Source organism: Platalea leucorodia (genome assembly GCF_965183815.1).
Source record: "Platalea leucorodia genome assembly, chromosome: 3".
NCBI classification, from domain to species: domain Eukaryota; kingdom Metazoa; phylum Chordata; class Aves; order Pelecaniformes; family Threskiornithidae; genus Platalea; species Platalea leucorodia.
The window spans coordinates 60,391,730-60,414,606 of record NC_138825.1 but is presented as its reverse complement, the minus strand read 5'-3'; the positions used below and the strand labels follow the sequence as shown (position 1 = coordinate 60,414,606).

Sequence of the window (22,877 nt, the reverse complement as noted above, 5' to 3'; positions counted from 1 at the left end):
TTATAACTAAGGTCATCTGACACTTTTCATCATGTAACTATTTATCCCACTGTTTACTTTTCTCAAGAATCTATTCTTTGGTCTGGAATTTCCCATATCACATAATTGCCTCAAGATAAATCATCTTTGGAACACCTTTTTGCCCTAAATGTGATGTCGCCATTCATCCCTGTTCTACAACATGTAAGAGACTTGAACCTCTTCAAGGGCTACTTCTAGATTAGCCAGAAGCAGCAAAGAAGGAAAGTTCAAATACTTATCTTCCAAGAAAAGTTTCAAAAGACAGTACAGGTAAAAAGAGTTCCTTTTTAAAGGTTGTTTCTTTATTAAGAGATACTGCCACCTTAGGAGTTTCATCACTGGAACACAGCTCATTTGTGCCACGTGTCTAACCTGATACGCTTGGAGAGCTTTTTGAGAGGGATGCGTAATTAGCACAGTTGAAAGCAAGCTTTATATATCTCTCTTCTGAGTTAAACTAAAACACTAGATCTTACCAGTCAAAATCACGTCATAGCTAGAAAGATTCTTTAGCCTGAATGAACTGCTCTCTCATGTTTATTTATCATCCATTATGAACTTTTTTGCTTATTTAACATTCACCTACTTTGGGTGACAAGACTTATCACACATTCTAGCAGCACACCCACATTTAACTGCCAGTTATTTTCCACCTACATCGTATAACCCTCGTTTATTTCCAGTACATCTATGCTTCCTGTGTGACTATCCTTTTGTTTAAAAAGAAAAACACGAGGCTATAGGAATTCAAGCATTCTGCCAGAACTTGTAAAGCAAACAAACTGAATTACATCAACAATGAACCCACCTAGGGAAGACCAAACCCAGCATCTGTATGTATTCCTTTCCACTCAACCAATACTTACCACAACAAGAAATAACTTTTTATTTGCTTTATAAGCACAAGAAAGTAAGAAGTACAGAGCAGAGTATCACAGGAGCTTCCTTCTGTGCAACATACATTTACACTGAGCTGCAAACATATTGATGTTTTCAGCATAAAAACTAGGGCATATTATTGAAACATTAAACTACAGACTTTAAACACACAGACTTTTAAGAAACAGAAGATACTTTGGCACGGATGATGGGATTTATGAACAGTTGAAGTGCAGGTTTCTATTAGATAACGTTTAAAGCAAATTATTAAAAAGAACTGCAGGGGAAACTATTCATGACATGTAGAGACATGTTTCTGTAGTGTGAGCAATACATCTTGTGTTTCCTTCTTAAAAACACAAAATGTCCAGTTATTAGAATTGCATTTCACTATCAATCAGATTAATTTTAATTAAAGAGAAGTTACTTGTTTGACCCAGGTTTACCACGAATTCACTAAGGCCACACGCCCTGTAGAATGACATGACAATGAAATGAAGGAGGGGCACCTGAAATGCATATGTTCACGTCCCTCTGAGAATGTTTGACCAATAAGATACAGGTGGGGATGACAGAAGACTTTGGTATAACATGCAGTACTAACCAGAAGAACGAGTCACCAGATTCATAGTGGTTATCAACCTGCTTCTGAGCCCGCACAGTCAGGTCAAAGTTTGAGCCTGCATTAGGCCAGGAGAAATAGAACATCCCAGAGTTCAGTATTTTCTTCAAGGCAGTAACACGCTCCTCTTCCTTGGTTTCTTCCTGGAGAGGACAGAAATCTGTTGCAGTAATTTTGTAAACTTCAGCATCCAGGATTTTTCCCACCGACGTACAGCCTGTCACCAGGACCAGAAAGTGCAGCCGAGTGTTACCTAGAAAGTGACAGATAGTTACAGAAGGGTTACAGGTGGACCCAGGCTATGCCATTTCGCATCAGTCCTGTCATGTGCAATGCTGACAGGGCTCCAGCAGAGGCCAGCATCTTTGCTTCCGAAGAAAACAAATACAAACAACAAGCACATGGCCTATGTTCGTTTACATTTCTGAACTCCTTTTGACTGCAGGTAAGTGAGTGCAATTGCATAATATTCCACAATACTTATACATTCCCATCCTTTGTTGCATTAGAATGTGTTTTTCCCACTTACTTTATGAAGTGCAATGAGCTTGGTGTTGGGACACTACTCAAAAATCAAATTTCACCACCCTAGAGAACATACAGTTTTCATTGGATTTGATTGAAGGGAAAGGTAAAAGACTGGTCATTTATAAGATACAGTGTATTCCTCACTATGGATTTTTCAACTGACTTCTGAATTTTAAAGGTATGAAGCATTCAGATTTCTTACTGGCTCCAGATGCAGCTGGGTGTGTTCAGCCATTCAGAAAGTTTCAGTATTACCAATTCTTGAGATTTTGTTTTTTATGTCACAAAAGAGTGTATATGATTAGACGACAACGTCATTTATCTCTAAAAAGAATTCCAGCTCTCATGGCTGTGAAGCAAAGTGTGAAATCATGAAGCAGCTGAATTTCTGGGCCCCAAAACTAAAAGATAAATTTTGAAGCTTGAGAACACCACTGTAATCAGATCTCTCGTACACAGGAGGATTTCAACCTCTGCTCATTCTCTCTGAAATGATAAAGTAATTAAGAAACAGTGGAACAATTGTTCTGAAAACACTGGTTCTGCTAGGAAGAAACTGTTTGATTCAGTTAAATTGGCCTCTAACAGAGACAATGTCATCCTATTCACTTCAGTTAGTAAGAAAAGGTGGAAGTGAGCCAAGATTTATTGCTCTAGCATAGCAGAAACAAGAGCTGACCTGCCAAGGGCAAGCTAATTAGCTAAGGGCACAGTGACAATCTGGGACAGTATGGTTTCAGACAGCAAAAGGGAACATTTTGTAGGACCAATCTTCAACCCTCCATGGTGGCCCACTGTCCAAAAATGCAGACAAACTCTCACGCCACAACTGTTTTTTTTTCTGAAACACCAGCAGGGAAGTCCTTGCTTCCAGATCACAAGTTGGCTACAGAAACTTGAGTTAGGGGTGGTTTGCAGCAGGGCCAGAATATTTGCGTAGGCACATGGGACTGGAATGGCAGGACCTTATCTTATTCATTGTGTTCTGCTGACTCTGGTTTTGCATAAAGGCCAGTGTAGGTGGTATTTACTAAAAAGCTCTGTTCATCACATTTCTTTCTGTAACAAGGGTATGCTGTGTTCTGCTTCTTGAGTGTTTTTAAGAAGTACATCTTCTGTACTTTTCTAGATGACACTGTAGTGGAGGGTTAGAAATACATAAAACCTGACAGTTTATTCCTCCTTTGCACTTGAGTGTGCATAATTATAAAGGATGAAGAGTAGGAGAAACATCAGTTATCACCATGGTAGTTCATACCTGACTAAATACTGTCTTGCAGCCTCCAGAAGAGGTTAGGAGGAGTTAGCTGTCTCTCAGGATAGCTAATAGCTTCTGTGACTTTGCTGAAACCATGCAAAACTGATCAGCTCAAAGTAAACTTCACTCATGAGAATTTGGAAGCAATGTATAGAAACACTATTAATATGCCTTACTATCAGCTTCAGGGACAGAAAACCAGTAGTGACAGACTCGGAGAGCTGTCTGGCTAGGACACCGAGACAAAGAATACAAGCACTTTCATTGGCTTCAGTGACCTTAAACTTTCCTAGAGGGTTCAGAAGAATTCAAATGAGAAAGTCAACATTAAAATAGCCAAAAAGAACAAAAAATTAATAATAGTGGGCTTTTCATCTGTGGTTCTATTCTTTGAGGAGCTTGTAATCAGTGGAAAATAACTGGATCTAAATAAAGCAATTCTTTAGTTTAAGGTGGCAACAAGTAGGAATAAAGCATGACAGAAAAGCCAATCAAAACTACAGAGTTTTGCCTTGCTTAGAAACTTGCTATCCCTTAGCAGAGACTCTAGACTCTTTTTACTACCTCCTCCACTCAACCACTCCCCCCCAAAATGGGAGACACATCTACACATGCAGAGGTCCAGCACCTCTACTCTCCTAAATCACTAGCTAATGAGCTCAAAAATAGTAAATCACAGCTAAGAAGCTACTACACTGTCCCTGAAGCATCAGGAGACTGACGGCTTTCTGAAGCTGTAATACTCTTTCCTGCCACTGTGTAGCAACCCCATGTGAAAGAGTTGGGGTCGTTCAGTCTGGAGAAGAGATGGCTCTGGCGAGACCTTATTGCAACCTTTCAATATATAAAGGGGGCTTATAAGAAAGATAGAGAGAGACTGTTTACCAGGGCCTGTAGTGACAGGACAAGGGGCAATGGTTTTAAACTGGAAGAGGGTAGGTTTAGATCGGATATAAGGAAGAATTTTTTTACAACAAGAGCAGTGAGACACTGGAACAGAGAAGCTGTGGATGCCCCATCCCTGGTAGTGTTCAAGGTCAGGTTGGACAGGGCTTTGAGCAACCTGATCTAGTGAAAGATGTCCCTGCCCACGGCAGGGAGGTTGGACTAGATGATCTTTAAGGTCCCTTCCGACCCAAACCATTCTATGATTCTATATACACAGAATAAGTGTCCTTACAGTACTTCAAATTATGGAGCAGCCTTCATCCTTCATGCACTTTTCATGATGCCTTTGAACAGAGGCAGGCTGGCAAAGGAGTTCACACTTACAAGCCAGAAAATTGGAGAAAAAGCAGTAAAGAGACAAATAGATTTAAGCTACGATAAAACTAGCCTGCTTTGCTGCTTTGTCCTCCTAGACCGCACTGTGAGCTGAGGTGGTCTTCAGATCAACTCTAGCCTCTCTGATTTGCTTAAATCACTCAGGATATGCTACAAAACAGGTAGAAAGCAGAAACCCTACACCACCACAGCCCCAGCTTAACACAAATTTCTCTGACTCTCTGCCTTAGAAAAAAGTTCCAAGCTCCATCCCCTGATACCACCTTCATCCCAGGTGGTATTTGGAGAGTGTTCCTGGGAATCAGGTCTAGGCTATCACTGCACTGTCTGGGGGAGGAAGATCCTTGCCTGATGTGCATGCCGCCCTTGGCACAGGGAGCAAGCTAATCACAATATCCCATTGACAGCGCTCAAGCCTGCCCCATTTTTATTCACAGCACAGATGTAGCCACAGGGTCCTGAGCAGAGGTAGGGCTCCCATCAGCCTTTCACCCTTTTAGAACCTCACACAGCAAAATTAATGCTACCAAAATATTACTCTGCTATTCATCTTTTAATCACATCTCCATTAAGGTCTAAGAAATTATTCACCACTAAGCTATACACAGTGAAACAAAGCTTTCCCCATCTTCCCTTCTTCGCCAGCGACATCAGCTTATGTCCGGGAATCTCTTTTTTCAATCCCAAAACTTTTTTCTCACACTATTTCCCCTCAACCCAGGCTGCTAATGTTTTTAAATATATTGATAACTACATTGGACAAGTTTGTGATGCAAATAACTGCGCTACCTGCACTCATGCTTCCACTTAGGCATTTTGTCAGATTGAAAATGCTATTCCAAGGAATAAAACAAAAGCATTACATATCCAAATAGTACCTCATATGGCAGAAACCTAACATTACCAGCCACAGGAACAATGCTTCTGCTTATTTGCCAGTCACTGAAAGTCCGATTATTATTATTATGGATATATTAAAGCAAAAAATCAGTCCATTTACTTCTAAATTTAAACTTTAAAAAGTCAATGTGGTTTCTTTTCTGGTATGTAAATGTCAACAAGCCATAATCTTTCCTGTTGAAAATAGATACTTAACATGAAAACAGCTGTATCAACCACAACCCTACCTCAATGCACTTAAATTTAAGGGTAGGAATTGCTTCAATTGCTTCAATCAGGATGGATGCTGCTACTGGAGCAAGCAATTTTAATAAAAAGCAAAATTAAAATCAACTCTTTCCATTTCTAAAAATTGCAGATACTAAGTTATTTGGTAGGTGTTCATTCATTGCAAGGAAAATAACATTTTTAGCTGACAAGAATTTAATGAAAAATTCTTTTAGTTCCTAAACAATTTATTTTTATTATCCAGTAAATCTCACAAAAGAATGCAAGAAGTTGCACTGGCTTACTACACCCACGCCCCCAAAAAAAGAAAAAAAAAAGCAACAAAAAAACCCAACCAAACCAAACCAACAAAAAAATCCTGCTATCAACACAACATCGAATTTCCTATGGTAGGTGGATTTGTGAGGCCATGGCACAAGAAAGAGAGGATTTTTTTTAATTAAATTGGTATTGCTGAGCAAACTTTGAAAATATCACACCTTTAAGGAAACAGATCAAATTGAAACACCCAGACATTCCTTAAAGCTAGAAGGTATTTCTCCTTAAAACAGTTGAGACTATTCTATTAATCCCCGCAGCCTTAACTTTTCAAAACTGCAGCTCACTACCATTTCCAATTCTGTAATTATATTAAAAATACCGCTCCTTTTAAGTTTCCAGTGAAACTGTTCTTATGCAAGTTGCACTTGAAGCACCAGACTAACACCAATCACAACAAAAATACATCAGGTGATAGTCAAATCCACCTGGCAGCAGCATCAGGAAGCATATTATGGGGTTACAGCCTTTGAAAGGAACTAAACAGTATTCAAGGTATTCACGTTTCTTCTGTTCAGAACACCAACAGCAACATGGAAAAAAATACTAAAGCCATGAAATGAGCAGTCATTGCTTAAGTGTAAGCTCAAATAAGTCAGGAAGCTGAGTTTTAAAATGCTGGTAGTGCATACTCAAGATCAAAGGGAGAATTAACACTAAATCAATTCCCTAAAGTCAGTGGCCCTGTCAGTACTACCACTGCAGCCAGCCTACAGAGGTTCCCTGCTCTCAGGAGCTCCCTGCGTATCTGGAGTAGGGGACAGGCTGAACTCCAGTCTTATTTCTTGAAACAGGAGCCCAACAGTTCCTATCAAGAAGAGTGATTAATGGAAGTACACTGGGTGGAAAATTTATGGTAATTTTCCCTTGATTTCATGTGCAGTACAGTAGCAGAAAGCATATTATATTCAGCTGACAGCTGCAAAGTGCATGATGAATGGGGCCAACACCATGGCCAACAAAAAAGCAACTCAAAAAAATGGAAAACTTTTTCCTGTGAAGTAATTAAGGCTCCAGGTCTGGCTCTTTCTTACACTTCACTTTGTACCAACAACCACATTAGCTGCAGACTGTTTACCGCCCTCCCCCCCCCCCCCGCCCCTTGGAAAACAACTTTTTTTATTTTTTTACACTTTTACAAGTAGTTTAACATGCAATCCCGCTTCATATTAGCCTTTCTAAACTTTACGCATAGATGAAAGTGATTTAGGAACGTAAGAACTGCAATTGACAATCATACCTGTGGAAAAGTCCCTCATTTCCTTAGGATGCAACCTGGAAATGTTTTAAAGAAGTCTCTGAAATAATTTTAGAGCAAGAAGTGAAGTGTTTCTTACTAGTCATGCTTTCTGCAACAACACATCTATGAAAAAGCAAGACCAACTTACAGTACTAAAGAAAAAGAAAAATCTTTCAAAGCTTATGGACCAAATTTTGATCTCAGATAGATGGGTATAAACGTTCATGCATCGTAACCAAGATCATTATTTTTGCCCCATTACAGCTATAAATCACCACAACCGTCTGTAAGGAACACTTTCGAAGAAATGTAAGAAATGTTTTGCTTACAGCGATATGTGCTGAATGCCCTTTTATCAGGTTCCACAAGGGAGGCAGAAGATGGAGAATATTTGGCATAGAAACAAGGCAAAAATAACTTGCATGCATTTTTTCAAAAGCTCTTGTGAAACCAACTGCCTTAATCCAAGTTGAACAGGAAACACAGTTCTGGTACGTCACACCCTACCATAATAAGCTGCAGTTTCTGTATTTAACCTGTCTACATGACTCAAAGCAATTGTTCCCCCTGTAGTTGACTGGATGACTTCAGAGTTGCTTATTACGAGCTGCAGTGAAAAGGAGGCAATATTCAATTCTTATTTTGTCCTTCTTAACTGTAAATATTTCACTCAAGACTGCCTTTTCCTTTTAAAAATGAATTTGCTCCAGTTTTTGCTCTTTCTCCATTCCAACACAGTCATGCCATTGCCTTACGTTCCCTCAGCCTGTTCCATCTCCACTCCGCACATACCTCCACTTCACTTTATAGTCCACAAAAACGCAATTTGCAAGGTATTTTTGCCTCTGATCTGCCTTCAAAACTAGCAACAGAAGACACCAGAGGAGCAGATTCTAAGCATCTAGCTGAAAATCTCTGAGGAAATCTATATCAGAATTACGAAAAGAACAAAGATTTTCCAAACTACAGTTTTAGTCTCAAAGATACGCTTTCTCTCTCTTCTAAATACAATTACTTAGGAAATGTTCAAAAGGAATAGAAAACAGGTACTTAGTTGTCCTTTTTGCCTTTGAAACTTCTTCCTTTCAACTACACATTGTATATGTGCAAGAGCAAGAGTATACACACAGTCAAATTAATTCAGAATGCCTCCCCAAATACAGCAGCTGTATTAAACTAAACAAAATATGAGGTGATGGTGTCAAAATACTGACCTCATAGATGCACCCCTTCCTGACACCACAGTGTCTAAACCAAACGCTGCAAAGCCAGCTCCTTTAACACTTTCCTTAAGGTATATTTGCTAGATCTTCTTTGGCAGCAAAATCTTGGCTGAGATACAGCTCAGAAACACTGTACAATTCATTCTGCTGCCATCCATCTCACAAAAGAAAGCAGAAGAACTTAGTGAGTCATGTTAACAGACATAAGTACATAGAAGTGAATGTTATTACTGGTGGGAAACATTAACTTTGTGAGTCAGTTTCACATATTTCATCTACTTTCTTGTGAAAAGCACCATCTACTTTGGCAGGCATACAATGTGATTTATTTGGATTCCTAAGTAGCGATATTTACAGATTAATTAAAGTGCTCAGAGACATCTTTCATGCCTTGAAAAAAAGTCTCCCCTTCTGCTCTACAAATATACTCTTTTAATATCACAGTGGAATGTACTTTCACAAATATTTTCAGTTAATTTAGTACTTATGGTGTGCAGGTTTCCAGTAGTAAGAAAAAAATACTGATGCTCCTGAACAAAGTCTGCGTGATCACTGATGCTCAGTGAAGAGCTGGCCAATTATGCCCTTGTTTGAAGCTGCTAGAATGCATTTTACAAAAAAAAGAAAAAAGTTACATTACATTCCTTTCTAGTGTTAATCTTTTATGTAAGCAATAGCTAAAGGGATGGAACTTACTTACATGTAAGATTGAAGGGTTAACTAAGACTGAAAAAAACTTGAGCTACCTCTTGAATGGTGAGATGGCATGCAATCATCTTTGCTTTTTTAAACATGTTCAGCAGCAGAAAATGTTTGCTTACCTTTGCTTACCATTACAGCACGACCCTCCTGACTTTTCACTCAATCACAATTAGAAGTTTGCCTCCAGTAGTTAAATTTTTTATCCAATTACCAATACATTTTTTAACAATCCTTTCCAAAGGAAGTCCTGTACCAGGAGGTACAAGACAGAGGTGTAGTGACAAAGCTCAGAGAGGAAAAACCTCACACTTTAAGGGCACTGAAGTTAAGCAGGTGTTGTTCAAAAAGAAGTAAGGACATGGGAAACACAGAAATAAAAGGAGAAAAGAGAAAAAATAAGACTGAGAATATTTCATACCCCATTTGAAATCGTTCACCTTTTAATATGAAGACTAAAATTGGATATATTTAGTTCCCATCATGTACAAGAAACTACCCTCATCTGCAACTTAAAGACCTTGAATTCAATAGCTACATTCCTTTACTATTACAACAGGATTCATTAGACTCCTATGAAGAAAAACAGGATCAAGTGCCAAGAAAAACTAATCACAAGCCCTCCATTTTTAATTACATTAACAAATTGGTATTAATCTCCATAGAAATGCCTAATTAACTCCACAGGAAACAAAACAAAAAAAAGCCCACATTAATTTTTAAAAAGACTAGATGGGCCTACAGTTTTAAATTACAACACAGAAATCTTTCAGATTGCAGTCGCCTCTTCAGATCAATCTCAAGTCATATTACTCATACCATAAAATGGTAAGCGGGCTATAAAAAGATACACTTATATCTACTGGTCTAAATACACCAGTGCTCACACCACCACTGCCTTTGGCAGATTCCTTGACCAGGGATCGAGTTATATGGAAAACATGGTTGTCATTCCTCCAAGCCAAAATTAAGCCTTACTGTAAGAAGACCATAGGAACAAGGCATATAGTGCTTTTTGTTTTAATGTATCTTTTTCATCAGTGAATTTGACGTCTGCTGTGTAAGGTACTATTACCTTCAAATCAATGACTGTAGTTCTTTTCCTAAAACATGCTACTTCCATTAACATTCTTGTAGGCAGTGTAATAGCCAGTCCTTTGCTAAATCAAGATTCCCAAACTGTACAGAAATTTACAGCAATGACAATAAACATTCCTTACTATACTAGTTGAAGCTAAAGGCCTGCTTCTGCAAATCCTTATCGATGTGAATTACCCAATTAAAGGCAATTGGGCATTATAGTAAGGACTGGGCATCTGTAGTACTGCAGTCTCAGTAACCATCACTGTTTAAACATGATCCTTCAAAAAAAAAGTAAGACATCATAGTTTGCCTTGGACAAATGTGGTAGGGAAAAAAAAGACAATTATCTTCAGGCAGCTAAGAATGTTAGACAAAACAAAAGTTAGAAAAAATCCAAAATTCTTAGACTATCGCTTAGCAGTATGCTTTTGGCACAGCATAGAAAAAGAAATAGATCTCTTCCAGACTGAACATAACAAGGTGAAACTAGCTTTCACAAGTTGAGGAATTAGACAACTTTGGCCATTTGTTATCGTCTGGCATTGTCTGGGCGTTTTATAATCTTAGTCATACAGATGGTCACTTACCACATTTAAGTTGAAGCTCTCCTAAGCAGCCGTAAGCATCCATGAGTTTTTCATATTGTCCTTTAATTGCATCCTTTTCTTCTGGAGCTGAAAAACAAAATGCAAGGCAGTGAACCTTAGTTTTCCAGTCTTTATCAAATATTCAGATTGCTACAGCCTACACCAATGCTTCCCAGCTGATTTCACTCAGTAAACAAAACTACAGTACAAAGGTAGGGTTAAAATGCTGTAAGAATACAGTGATTAAAAGGTGATGGCACAGAAATGCACAGCCTCTCCAGACACCACCCTAGAAGAAAGAAGGGCACTAACTACCCTTCCAAACAATGTGATCATTAGTAATGTTCTTATTCTATAGTATAGATGCCACATCAGTTTCAGAATAAGTAAAGGAATATGCAGGCACATGTAAACTTTACACCATTCTAAAATAAGAACAAAAATAATAATTTGTCCGGCCATGAGCTAAAATATATCTTTTCTTAATGTGCAAAAAGAGATGGCTTCTGTTTCCAGATTCTCACAATCTAATTTCAGACAGATCAGAATTTTTTTTATGCAAGATAACATAATTTGACGTAGATGCATCAGATGTTGATTTCAAGAGGAATTGAACTTATATTTCAGTGAAGTAAGAATTAGCTGTTTAGAAATAAATAAATAAAATTAAAGGGTCAGATGCTGATGTTAGATTTGTGTATTTCTGCAACAACTGACTTCAATGAGCACAACCTGAACATTTAAATATTAAGCCAGAACACGGCTCAAACTTGTCATTTTAAAGTAAAACCAAAGCACTTCCTGAATGAGTAAGTCTGCGTTTGGTATATATTTCCTAATGAGGAGCAAGGTTAGCCTCATGAATGAGGAAAACAGGCTGTGACCCTCAAATGTCCATTTACTTCTCAAACCACAGATAAACAGCAATATGGTACTTTTGGAGGTTAGCTAACACTTTAGAATCTTATGCTCCTAATAAACTTCAGCAGTTAAAAAAATCTGAAACCTCCGGGCATAAAAAGGACAAACTGAACTGCCTGCAATGGATGAGAGCACAGAAAAGAAAGAAACAGACTTCTGTTTATAAGCCTCAAGAGGCAAGTAGCTCAGTGAGAGGCATGGAAAACAAATAAATATCTCGTATATTGCTGACATTTTGAAGTGAAAGGAAGAACTCTTCCACTCGCACAATTCTTGTGGAGTCCTTAGTAGAGGCAAGCTCCAAAGGAAATCAAAACACATTTGTCTCAATTTTTGCATCGGTGACAAATACAGAAGACTTGTTAATTTTTTCCTGATTTTATTTTTGACATCAGACTTTCACAAATTATCTATTTTGCTTTCTCACAAACACTGAGTGAATTACAAAAACTAGTAAAACATTGATACCACACACACCAGTGAAACAAAACATAAGCAACAGAAAGAAGAGAAAGGGATTTTTATTGGGTCAGGCAAACCTCTGGACAGCAACAATTTAAATATTTAGTATCAGCACCTCTTAAGAGCTGAGACTCTGGAAGCTCAGTTCTCTGGCACTTCAAAAAAACTTCAGCAAAAACAGTTTGGATATACTATAACAATGTTTCATTTTTTAAAAGAAAGACTCCCTCTCAGGCCCTCCTTAGGTATTAAAAAAAAAAAAAAAAAGTTAAAAAAGTGATGTTTTGCTTTCCATGGCACCTTCACTAGAAAAAAGCAGCAACAACATACTGACTTTTTTCTTAAATTGTTCTCTGCCTTAAAAGCTTATCTTCATTCCCTTTAAAATAAAAAGGAAAAACCATAAACAAAATTCTTGCTCCAAATATTCCACCTCCAAGAAGAAACAGAGAACAACAGAAATTGCAAGAGATTCAGATCTCAGACTGATGCAGAAGCTTGCAAACTTGCAGGCTAGGCACAACCTGAAAACATTTAAAAGACCTCTCGAAAGCACGGTAATACTCTTCAAGAATTACGTGCTGGAAAGCTGGCTGTTAAAGTGTCTGGTAAGAGGATGATCCAAAAGAATGGAATCTACTTCAGCGTGGAAATAAGCAACACACAACTCATGCTGCTAACGGAAAGCGCTCGACCCTGGCACGTACAGAAGCCACCAGTTTCCCAGGTCAAGCCAGCAGCATCACACGCACATCAGCTCCCAGCATGGGACTTTTCCAAATGCCCAAATAGCTGTGTTTTGCCAGCAGTGGTTCAGAAACACCCCAGAGGTCTGGGCAGGCCATTTGACAGAACCTTTGCCTGCACAGTAGCTTCAGGCAGGGCAACAGTACCAGCAGAGCTGCCTGGAAGGGAGAAGCAGGCTCTGGACACAAACCTCCAGGAGGACTCTGGGCTGCACTGCCACCCGTTCTGGCTGGCTAACAACTTGCCAATATCTTCTACCACATGGCAGATTCTGTTATTTATTCTAGGGTTCATTTTGCTCCCTGAAGCAGTTTAGACTCAGAAACCAAAAAAGAGACAAAGTGATCTTTCCTTGACATCTCCATGCACTCTCCAAAGATACAGCATGCTCTAAGACCTCACCTGTGGATAGTCCGAGAGGGAAAGAACATGCCAAACAGACACAGCTACGCCTGTGGGTCACGCAAATGGACAGGCCAGAATATTTTGGTGCACGGAGACCAAATTTGTGCGGGAAAAAAAAAATTCCCTTTGTTATAGATACTGATGGAATTTGAAGTCTACTGTCCCATTATAGCCCTTCCTGTTGCACAAACTCCTGAGGTGCACTGTGAGCACCGTCATTTTGCATGGGCCAGGGCAGGGGCCTCAGGCAGCAGAGGTCAGGCAGCAGCTCCCGCACACTGCACCCCCTCCGTAGGGGCCCTCGTGATCTGGGGGGGTGACTCCTTCGCCCCGCACAGCCTCCAGCCACCGCGGCGCTGTCTCGCTCCATGCCTTGCCCGTGAGCAAGCGAGGATACAGGTGTCACCTCGCCAGCACTGGGAGGTCCTAGCTGGATTCTGGCACACCCCTGCCAACTTTTTTATTTTTTGGAGGGGGTAAGGGACAAGGAGGAGGAATCCCCAACAATCATTACAAAAAGCAGTACATGGAAAGGATGACTAAAGCGTGACTTTAAAAGGACATTATTGCAGACGGCTTGCGCCAAGTTCGTATCTTATTATTAAAAAGAAATATTTATAAATCTTAAAAAAATTCTTATTGAAATCTCAAATAACTGTCATCAAAACCTAGTCTGAAACATCTCCTAGAGTATTTGCAAACAGTGCTGGGACACAAGAGCCAGAATCAGAAAGAGAGTGACTAGACAGAGAACAAAACTCAAGAATGTGCTACTGCCTTTGCTGGATGAAGAAGAGAGTTAAAGGGAAAAAATACTACGAAACTCTAAAGGATTGTTGACGAACAGGGAAAATATAAATCATATCTGACAAGTTTCAACAATATTGAAAATACTGTTTTAGCAGCAACATTTGACAGCTAGATCTGTCCAAAGACATAGCACTTTTCTAATCGGTAACATGAAAATGATTTCTGTGTTTCTCTGTTAAATGTTCCGAAGTCAGGTTTTTTATTCTGCAATGGCTTTCATAAAAGGTCTGAATGCAGAGGCAGTGAGAGCAGTCTGCTTGAAAACCTAGGACGAAGACTGGATGTTTAACTATACTCTGCTCACATGTAAAATCCTTCCTTTTTCAAGCCAGACAGCTTGAAATACATATACACATACATATATAGTTGATGCACAATACTGCTACAGAAGTGAACTCACGAAAAAGTTTTCCACTTAGAGAACAAGTTGAGTTTGCAAATACATAGTACATTTGTTTACTACTTAATAATAGCTATAGGTATTAAAGAGTACACATAGTAATTACCAAACTCCACTGCAGCTTTCCATTAATATTTGTAGTAATCTTTCCTTCCACTAAGCATATAATTGAGTATCCACCCCTCTGCAATATTACAACTGTGTTGCGTTCATAATAGCTTTACAGACCTGCACGCTGCCTGCATTCCTCAAGCACTTTTCTTAATATCAATTACGTAAAAGCTCCTGATGTAAATTATACAGAAGGTTGGCACGTTAGCTCAAAATTTTAACCCTTGCAAAATAAGAGGCACACACTAATTCAATGAAACTGAGCTACAATAAATGCAACTAGAAGTGATCTCTTCCGTGCCTAAAATATTTCAGAGCCAAAGAAAAACACCACGAAAAGACAGACAACTACATATACCACATGGCCTATCCAAGTGTGACTTCCTGCTTGTGAAAGCTCCCAGTTCGATTTAACGGCTCGCAGGACCTGGCCAGACGTACGCAGTTTCCTTTATTCAACCCTTCCTTAGGGCTGAACCCCCAGACTTCAGGAGGAACCAACACGGCTCTCAAACATATGGTTTCCAGAAAGGTCAGTGACCAGAGGGAAAGGGCAGGAAGGCACCTTAGTTCCAAGTCCAACGTTAAGGACAGACACAGTAATATCTAGAACTTGAAGATAAAACTGAAGAAAGAGCTCTTGAAGAAAAGAGCCTGGGCCCAGGTTACAGATTCTGGCTCTCCCCTCTGATTATTAAGCCTGATTCTGGAAATAGACACCCGCTTAGCTGTAGGTACTGCTATACAGGTACATTCTGAAGCATTTCTAAGTACTTTTAGAAACATAGGTTTGATGTGATGGCGTCTCAGTAGCTTGTCTCCTTTATTTGTGCCGTTTAGCATTTTGGGGAAAGAGGTGTGAAGTTTCCCCAGAAAGAGCAAGTCTATAATCAAACAGAAATTTCATACACAAAATAAACCAAAAACACATGCGAAAAAAAAAATATGTACACTACCATTAGCGCCTTACCTAGAAGTATGTCCAATGTCTGGTATTACATGAGTTCAAATAATTAACTTGCCTCCAAATTCTGTTTTCTGTCATCCTCAGACAGGCCTAAAGCACTTTGTTGTATTTTCATTTATTTTCCTTATCTTTCATCGCTAAACTCTTCCTGTTCATGTTCAATCAGAGCTACACAGGCATTATGCAAGTCCTACTGTATTCTGAAATACCATATAGGTCAAGCAATACAGAGTTGGGAAGAGGTCTGTGGTCAGAGTTACGGTTAAGAGAGTCTGGATATTCAAAATGCTAAGCAATATATTTACCGATTTTCTAGAAAGCTGGAAAACAGCTGGTTGAAAACACAACAAACAACTCAAGAAAGTGGCATTTTGGAAAGATCAGTTCACTGGCTTCCTGTATTAGGTTGAAAACATTCTGCTTTCTAGTGAGGGACTGTGTTTTCATAGCTGCATGTCTATAGATGAATATTTTCATTCACAACCAAAGAAGAATGGACTCATAAAAACCACCAGGTTTCTACTGGCCAGCACTGTGGTCTGCAGGCAGTTAAGATAAAAGAGAAGTCCCTAAGTCATTCCTCTGGAGCTTGACCATTATCTTTATGTGGTTCCTGTCATACATTACATATATTAACATAGAACCTTGTAGTCACTACAGACATAAAACAGCAAGCCGAATTTATACCTCACAACCACTAACAGTTTCCTAGCATAGATAACGAGTCTTGTAATCTACACTCTGCATTTATACACCCATACACCTTCCCTCTTCTGTGTACTCAATTTCCATTTCAACAGCAGCAAAGGAACTGTAACACACATCTGTTCCTATAACCTACAGAAGTGACTTTCAGCCTGAGAAACCATAGTTTGCAAGTGCCCATTGCCAGCATAACCAAGGAAAGCAAGGCTTCTGCTACATAGATTACTTCCACTACAAGTTTTGTAGGGATCCACAAATGGAAGAAGTTTGACCACCACTAAACTACAGAAAACTTCATAAAAATTTGTAATTGGATTATTTGATTTTTTTAAATTTAAACAAAAAGTTTTAGAAATACAGACAGAATAGGGAGATTAGCTATATAAATATGCTGGCTCAAGAGTAAAAATCAGTCATGCTATAGGGCTCATTGTTTTGGATAGCGTATAGTGCTTAGAAACACATTCACAATATGTTTACAGAAGTATTGGTGTTTGATTTCCAGTGGCACATTTTTCCACCTAAATACAAAACTAAAGCTTATTGTAAACAGTGAATGTACGTACTGCACAGAAACTGCATTCTGTACAAAAAAAGATACATAGGTAAATAATTGCCAATTCCTGGGTTTGTGTCCCTCTCGCTGCAAGGCTATACCCTGATTCCGCTCAGCTCCGTCAGAGAACCACACACATACGTGCAACTGAAGCCGTAGAGGAGGCACAGAGCTGCTCTGCAGAGTGTACACACCCCTTAATTCTATATAAGTTTGTCTCTAGTAAAGGCTTACTTCCCAGATCTGTGGGTGAAAGTCTGGAGGAAAAACATCAGTCTTATTTGCAAAAACATGCACTGTATCGGCTTTGAATTTCAGTATTTTCAAAAGACCATGGCCATTTAGGATCCACTCTAACAGGTGTTGTAACATCCCTTAATAAAAGCAATTGCAGAATCAAAGTGCTTACAAAAAAAAAAAAAAAAAATCTGTCCACCCTTTGGCTCTGCCCTTGCAAAAACATATTTTTATGCTGAATTTCAATAGCAGAGCACTCCTGCTGACATCATTTCACTGAGATTACCTGCTATAATAAAGTTAAATAACTGTATTTTCAGCACTATAGCCTTAGTTTAGTTCAGTGACTGCCTTGACAGCAGTTCAGAACTGCCTTGTGCAGTTCACTTAATCTATAAAGCATTAAAACTGTAATATGTTAAAAGTAGGAACAGCATTTGTATCTATACTCCCTCTTGTATAAGCCAAAACTTCTCAATCAATTTTTCTTCATCCTTCACGACTCTAAGTTTCTTCCATAGAATCTAATTATTGATGTTCTAGTTCAGAGAATTCCTGGAAGAATTGTTTCAGGCTGTCACCCATCCTTCTGGAGATGACTGAAGCTTCAGGGCTGCCAGCAGCAAAAAAAGCCTCTTGCGAAATGTGCTGTTAAATTCAAAACAGTGAGTTTTACCCTCCACCCTACAGTGACATTATGAGAAGAGGAAGAAAAAGTCCCGCCTTCAAAAATACCATTTAATTTATGATAGAACAGAAAATTGTTCTGTTTATATTATATCGCTATACAGATTAAGTTAAAGGGTTTGGGGTTATGTAGCTAGGTTGCCTGCTGCGATTTTTGATTCCTTGATTTTTCCAGAAGTTTCTTAGGTTAGGTTTCCACTACAGCCCAAGTTTGCTCATTTTGTAAACTGCTGACATCTCAGACAGTTAGAGATCTCCCTAATACTTTCCCACTACTGATACCAAATGTTCAAATATTTTTTCAAGTTAAAAGTATTATATCTCTATATGCAATAAGGCAATTCTGAAATATAACGAATTTACAACTAAAATTGTCATCATGATCTTTATAATGTACTGAGAGAGGAAAAAGTATAAAGTCATCCATTCACAAGAGAGTATCAAATTTTTGGTTTACATATTTGAAAGGGTTTATTTTAATTATGAGTTTGCCAGAGGCTTATGGCCTGTATAAACGCAGTGTCTATACAAGTGTGTGGTTTTTTAGATTTCTTGTAACACCACTTCTTCCAGGATGATTCTCACTCCCTTCCGCCACTTGAACTAGGTTAAATTTGACATTTAAGTTTCTTCTAGTACAAAAGTATTATAGAAGCAATTGAACTTTCAAAAAAAAGGCAGGTGTCATGCCTGTTCAAGGGCAAAGAGATACTTGGTAACTATGGAAAAAGAATAATGAAAAATGACTAAAATTTGTTTTCAGGCCTTTGTTGTCCATCCATGATACTCCTCTCTACAGTTCTACTGACATGAGGCTGCTATTGCAAAATCCCATGAACTGCTGTACAACTTAAGTGCTCCAGGTATATGTATCTGCTTTTATTTAGTGGAAGTTTGCATAAGGCACAGTTGCATAATTCCTCCTCACCACAGGCATGCAATTTTTTAAAAACTTTATTTTAGAAATGGAAAATTAGACAGCGAAGCCAAAATGAACACAATCCTAGGGCTAGTGTATCTGAAACCATACGTAATACACGGCGTTAACCTTCCACTGAAGTGTTCTATGGTTAGTAACAACTTAAAGGCCAGGCAACCAAAACAGAATTAATGTTGTTTCTGTTACCACCCTGGCTACAGAGCTTCCTCTTCACAATTCTTGTAAATTTACCATCACAATACCCACTGCTGGTTTTCCCTCCTTTTCTGGTCCTTTGCTGCATAAACAGAAGACATGAACTAAACAGGCTCAACTGGATAAACTAGCTTTTCCAACAGTACAGGAACCAACCCAGGAAGGAAAAGAGAAACCAAATGAAATAAAATGACAAAGTTACTAACATGGAGTGGGCTGGATGCCAACGCATGCATGATTACAGTTATCTCAAGAGGTGACATTGGACTTTCAAAAGGCATGGCGAACAGGCTTTTACACTAGCCACTATACAGATCACTACTTCAAAATTCTTCTAACACACATTTTAAAAGAGACTATATAAATTCTCTAATCATTTCTAGCTATAGCAATTCAAATGGGAGACAGCAACACTGAGGGAGAAAAATCTATTGTAAGTTGATGATTCCCTTAATTAGTGAGACTGCAAATAATCTTTCCAACTACTGGTCATACAAATGGCTTGGGGTTGGCTAGATGAATATTGGTCTCTCAATTTTATTCATGCACATTGGCTTTAGGCAGTGGAGCTGCTTTAGATTTGTCTCAGAACAATGAAATACAGACCAAGACCCACTGATATCAGTGGGGAGCTTTAATGTCAACAGGCTTTTGAATCAGGGAAAGTGAGTAAAATGCTGCTCAGTAGTACCAGACTTTTCACTTTGTCAGTTCATTGAAAATTGACACAAAAAACCCCTAGAAAAATGTAACACATTAATGTCCACTATCACCAATGAATTTAACAAGAAATTGAACCCCCAACGTATTACACAATATAAAATTCCAATAAAATAAATTAAAAAAATACCCACGGTGTGGCAATAACATCTTTATCATGACAGGTGAAAATTTTTCCACTATCAGAACTATTCTCGTGAAAATCAGCTGTCACCTGAAGACCTTTTTGGCTTTTTCCATTCATAAAATCCCCAATACCTGAAAATTAGGCATTTTAGTCCGGATGTCTTGCCATCGTATACCATGGAAGATTCAGCTCAGTGGGCCCGGATCCTGATCTGACATTGTACAAACCACAACATACATACAGTTCTTAGTACAAGGAGTTCACAGTTTAAGTCTTCCCATATTCCTTTGAGCTGCTTGAATATGGACTTCTACAACACTGTGAACAGTGGCATGATTGCAGGAACAGGTTAAATACTACACGCTAAACAATTTAAGAACACGGCACAAGCACAACGTGTTCCCCTGCGTTACTTTTTGCACCTTACATTCTCAGTCACCACTTTTTTCTGTGCCTGCCTCAACATTGGCCTTGCATTAACTCATGGGTGGCAAGTATCAAAACATAGGATGAGACAACCCTGAGCACGTTTCCACTGCCCCAGGTGAGACTCGAGCTCCTCAAGTAACCATATACAGTACAAACCACAAGGGCAGGTATGGCACCACAGCAAGAAGCCAGGTTTTCTTTATGGGACATGAATCTCAAGTCAGTTATCCAAAACAAATTCTGCTGTGAAATGGATGTCTACGCTGGTGGCTGGCACCCGACGTAGCTGAACAGAAATTTCTTCAAGAGGCACCGGGCCCCATCTCTTTAACTGGACCCTCCTCTGCAGTCGGTGAAGCTCATGCACGGCTGCAGAGTACAAGGCTTGCACAGTAAAGGTGCCCTGTGCCCCCACAGCCACCCGGCAGGCAGGCGGCCCCTCCTGCTTCTCCCACCGGGGCTGCTGGTGAGGAGGCTAAAGGCACCCGGAGCAGAAAGAGAGAGGGTCGGACGCGGATCGGGCCTGGAGTCGCACAGGGAGGAGATGCTGGCCAACCCTCCGTGCACGGCGGGGCACCGGGGGTCACCCCACACCGGCAGCAAGCGGCCAGGCCTGCAGGGCCGTGCGGGAGGCCGGGGTTTAAAGTGAGGTGAGCGAGGGCCCTAAGCTCAGCGTCCCACCGGGCCCAGCTCTGCGTTCTCCCCTTCCCCCCTCCACGCCTCAGGGCAAAGTGCCCCAAACCTCCCGGGCATCGGCCGCCGCACCCCGGCACTGCTCCGCTGGCCCCACTCGAGTCCCGCAGGCACCAGAGAGGCACCAGGCGCGCGCCCACGGACACGCCACCCCCCCGCGCTGCAGCCTCCCCCACAGGCCCGGCGCGGGGAGCCGCCCGGCCCGGCCCGGCCCGGCCCGCCGCGGGGCACTTACTGAGCGCCGCCACGGTGCCGGCCTCCAGCAACAGGCAGTCCTGGCGGCTGCGCGCCTCCAGCAGGGCGCTCGGCCCCGGCTCCTGCTTCCAGAGCAGCCGCAGCCCTTTGCTCAGAGCCATGGGAGCCGCCGGTCGCAGGGAGGGAGGAGCAGAGGGTGCCGGCGGAGTGGGGATGCGACCCCCGGCGCCGGTGGCGAAGGACCCTCGGGGGGGCCGCCAGCAGCCCCGCGCCCCCGCCGGAGCTCGTCCGAGCGCGGGGTCCCCGGTCCCGGCTGCCCGCTTCTCCCCGGCGGCGAGAACGCCCAGGGAGGCGGGCAAGGAGGGCGGCCGCGTCCCCTTCCCGGGAGCCGGTCACCTCAGCAGGCCTCCAAGTGCCTGTCAGGGGGCGCCCAGCGCTGCAGGGAGCGGGGAGTTTGCGGCTGCCGCTTCGCCCCGTCCCCTGCGGCCCCCCGGCACGGCGGCGGCTGCTGCTGCCTCCTCCTCGGGGAGCCCCCGGCTGCGGCCAGCGGCGCGGGAGCGAACTGCTCCTCTCCGCCCTCCTCTTCCCACCCACGGTCCCTCGCAAACTTTCCAGTTAACTTTGGCCCTCGGGCTCCCCGGCTGCGGCTCCTCCCCCTCCGGGACAGGTACAAGGCGCCGCCACCCGCCCTGCCGCCGAGGGGGGGAGGAGCGGCCGCGCCGCGTTGCCGCGCCCGGCCCGGCCCGGCCCGGCCCGGCGGCGCCGCTGCCCACCCCCTCGGCGGCACGTCTGGGCTGCGGCCGCTGAGGCGCCGCTCGCCGCCGAGCCCCCGGCAGCGCCCCGCGGCCTTTCGCACCGCCGCGGCGGCCGCGCTGCGTGAGGCGCGGAGGCCCGGGATGAGTGCGGTGCCCCCCGGCGCCGAAACGGCTTTCTCCGGCCGCCTGGCAGCGGAGGCCGCTGCCCGGGTTTGCCCCGGAGGGGCGGCCCTCCTTCCCGCTTCCTGCGGGCAGCGGCCGGCGGCGGGGCTGCCCGCTGCCCTCCGGCTTCACGGCGGGTTTGGGCTGCGCCGGGAAAGCGCGGTCCCGCCTGTTGTGTGTCAAGCCTTTCGGGTAAAGGGCGCAATGCACGTTTCAGGTTGACTAGTAATTAAAAAGCAGTGTTCCTTCGTATAAAAGTGAGCTTTTTTTTTTTTTTTTTCCTTCTCTGATACTGCAGGATTCCCATCCCAATTCCCTCTTGAGACTGTACAGGATGAAGCGCTAGTTTTTTCTAGAGTTCAGCCATAAGGAATGGCTTGAGGAGGTAGGCACAGGTACACAAATGTTGTTCAGATGAGAGAAAATTTGCTGTAATTTCTAGCAGAAAATGTAGTCCTATTTATACACAGGTAAACCAATCACAATTCTAATTCATTAATATGGCAGAATTACACTTTACATTGGTATGTAGAGAAAACTGCGAAATTCAAAATACCCAAACTACCATCTGTTATCACTGTCTCACATTAGCGTTGAGGACATCAGCCACGGCTGTGCTCTGCCAGGTGGAATATTAACAGTCCCTGCTCCCATTGAACTTGATGGAAATAAACTGAAAACAGGTACTGTTTTCCTGTCACACCTCTCTGTTTTGTTTATTTTATAACTAGTAGTAATTTGGAAAGGAGATTAATTTTAGGTATGTTTATGGTGCCTTCTTAA

The 22,877-nt window shown here is 41.6% G+C and overlaps 1 protein-coding gene across 1 annotated transcript in view; it reads right to left on the bottom strand.

Moving 5' to 3' along the window:
• SYNJ2 (synaptojanin 2) overlaps nt 1-21,338 on the bottom strand; it is a gene marked incomplete at its 5' end in the record, with an annotated part of 68,055 nt that extends 46,717 nt beyond the window's left edge. The window contains 3 exons of the mRNA XM_082307655.1: nt 1,505-1,775; nt 10,871-10,957; nt 21,218-21,338. Coding sequence (XP_082163781.1) covers nt 1,505-1,775; nt 10,871-10,957; nt 21,218-21,338 — 479 coding nt within the window. The remainder of the gene's footprint in view (nt 1-1,504; nt 1,776-10,870; nt 10,958-21,217) is intronic.
• Between the last annotated feature and the right edge of the window lie 1,539 nt (nt 21,339-22,877).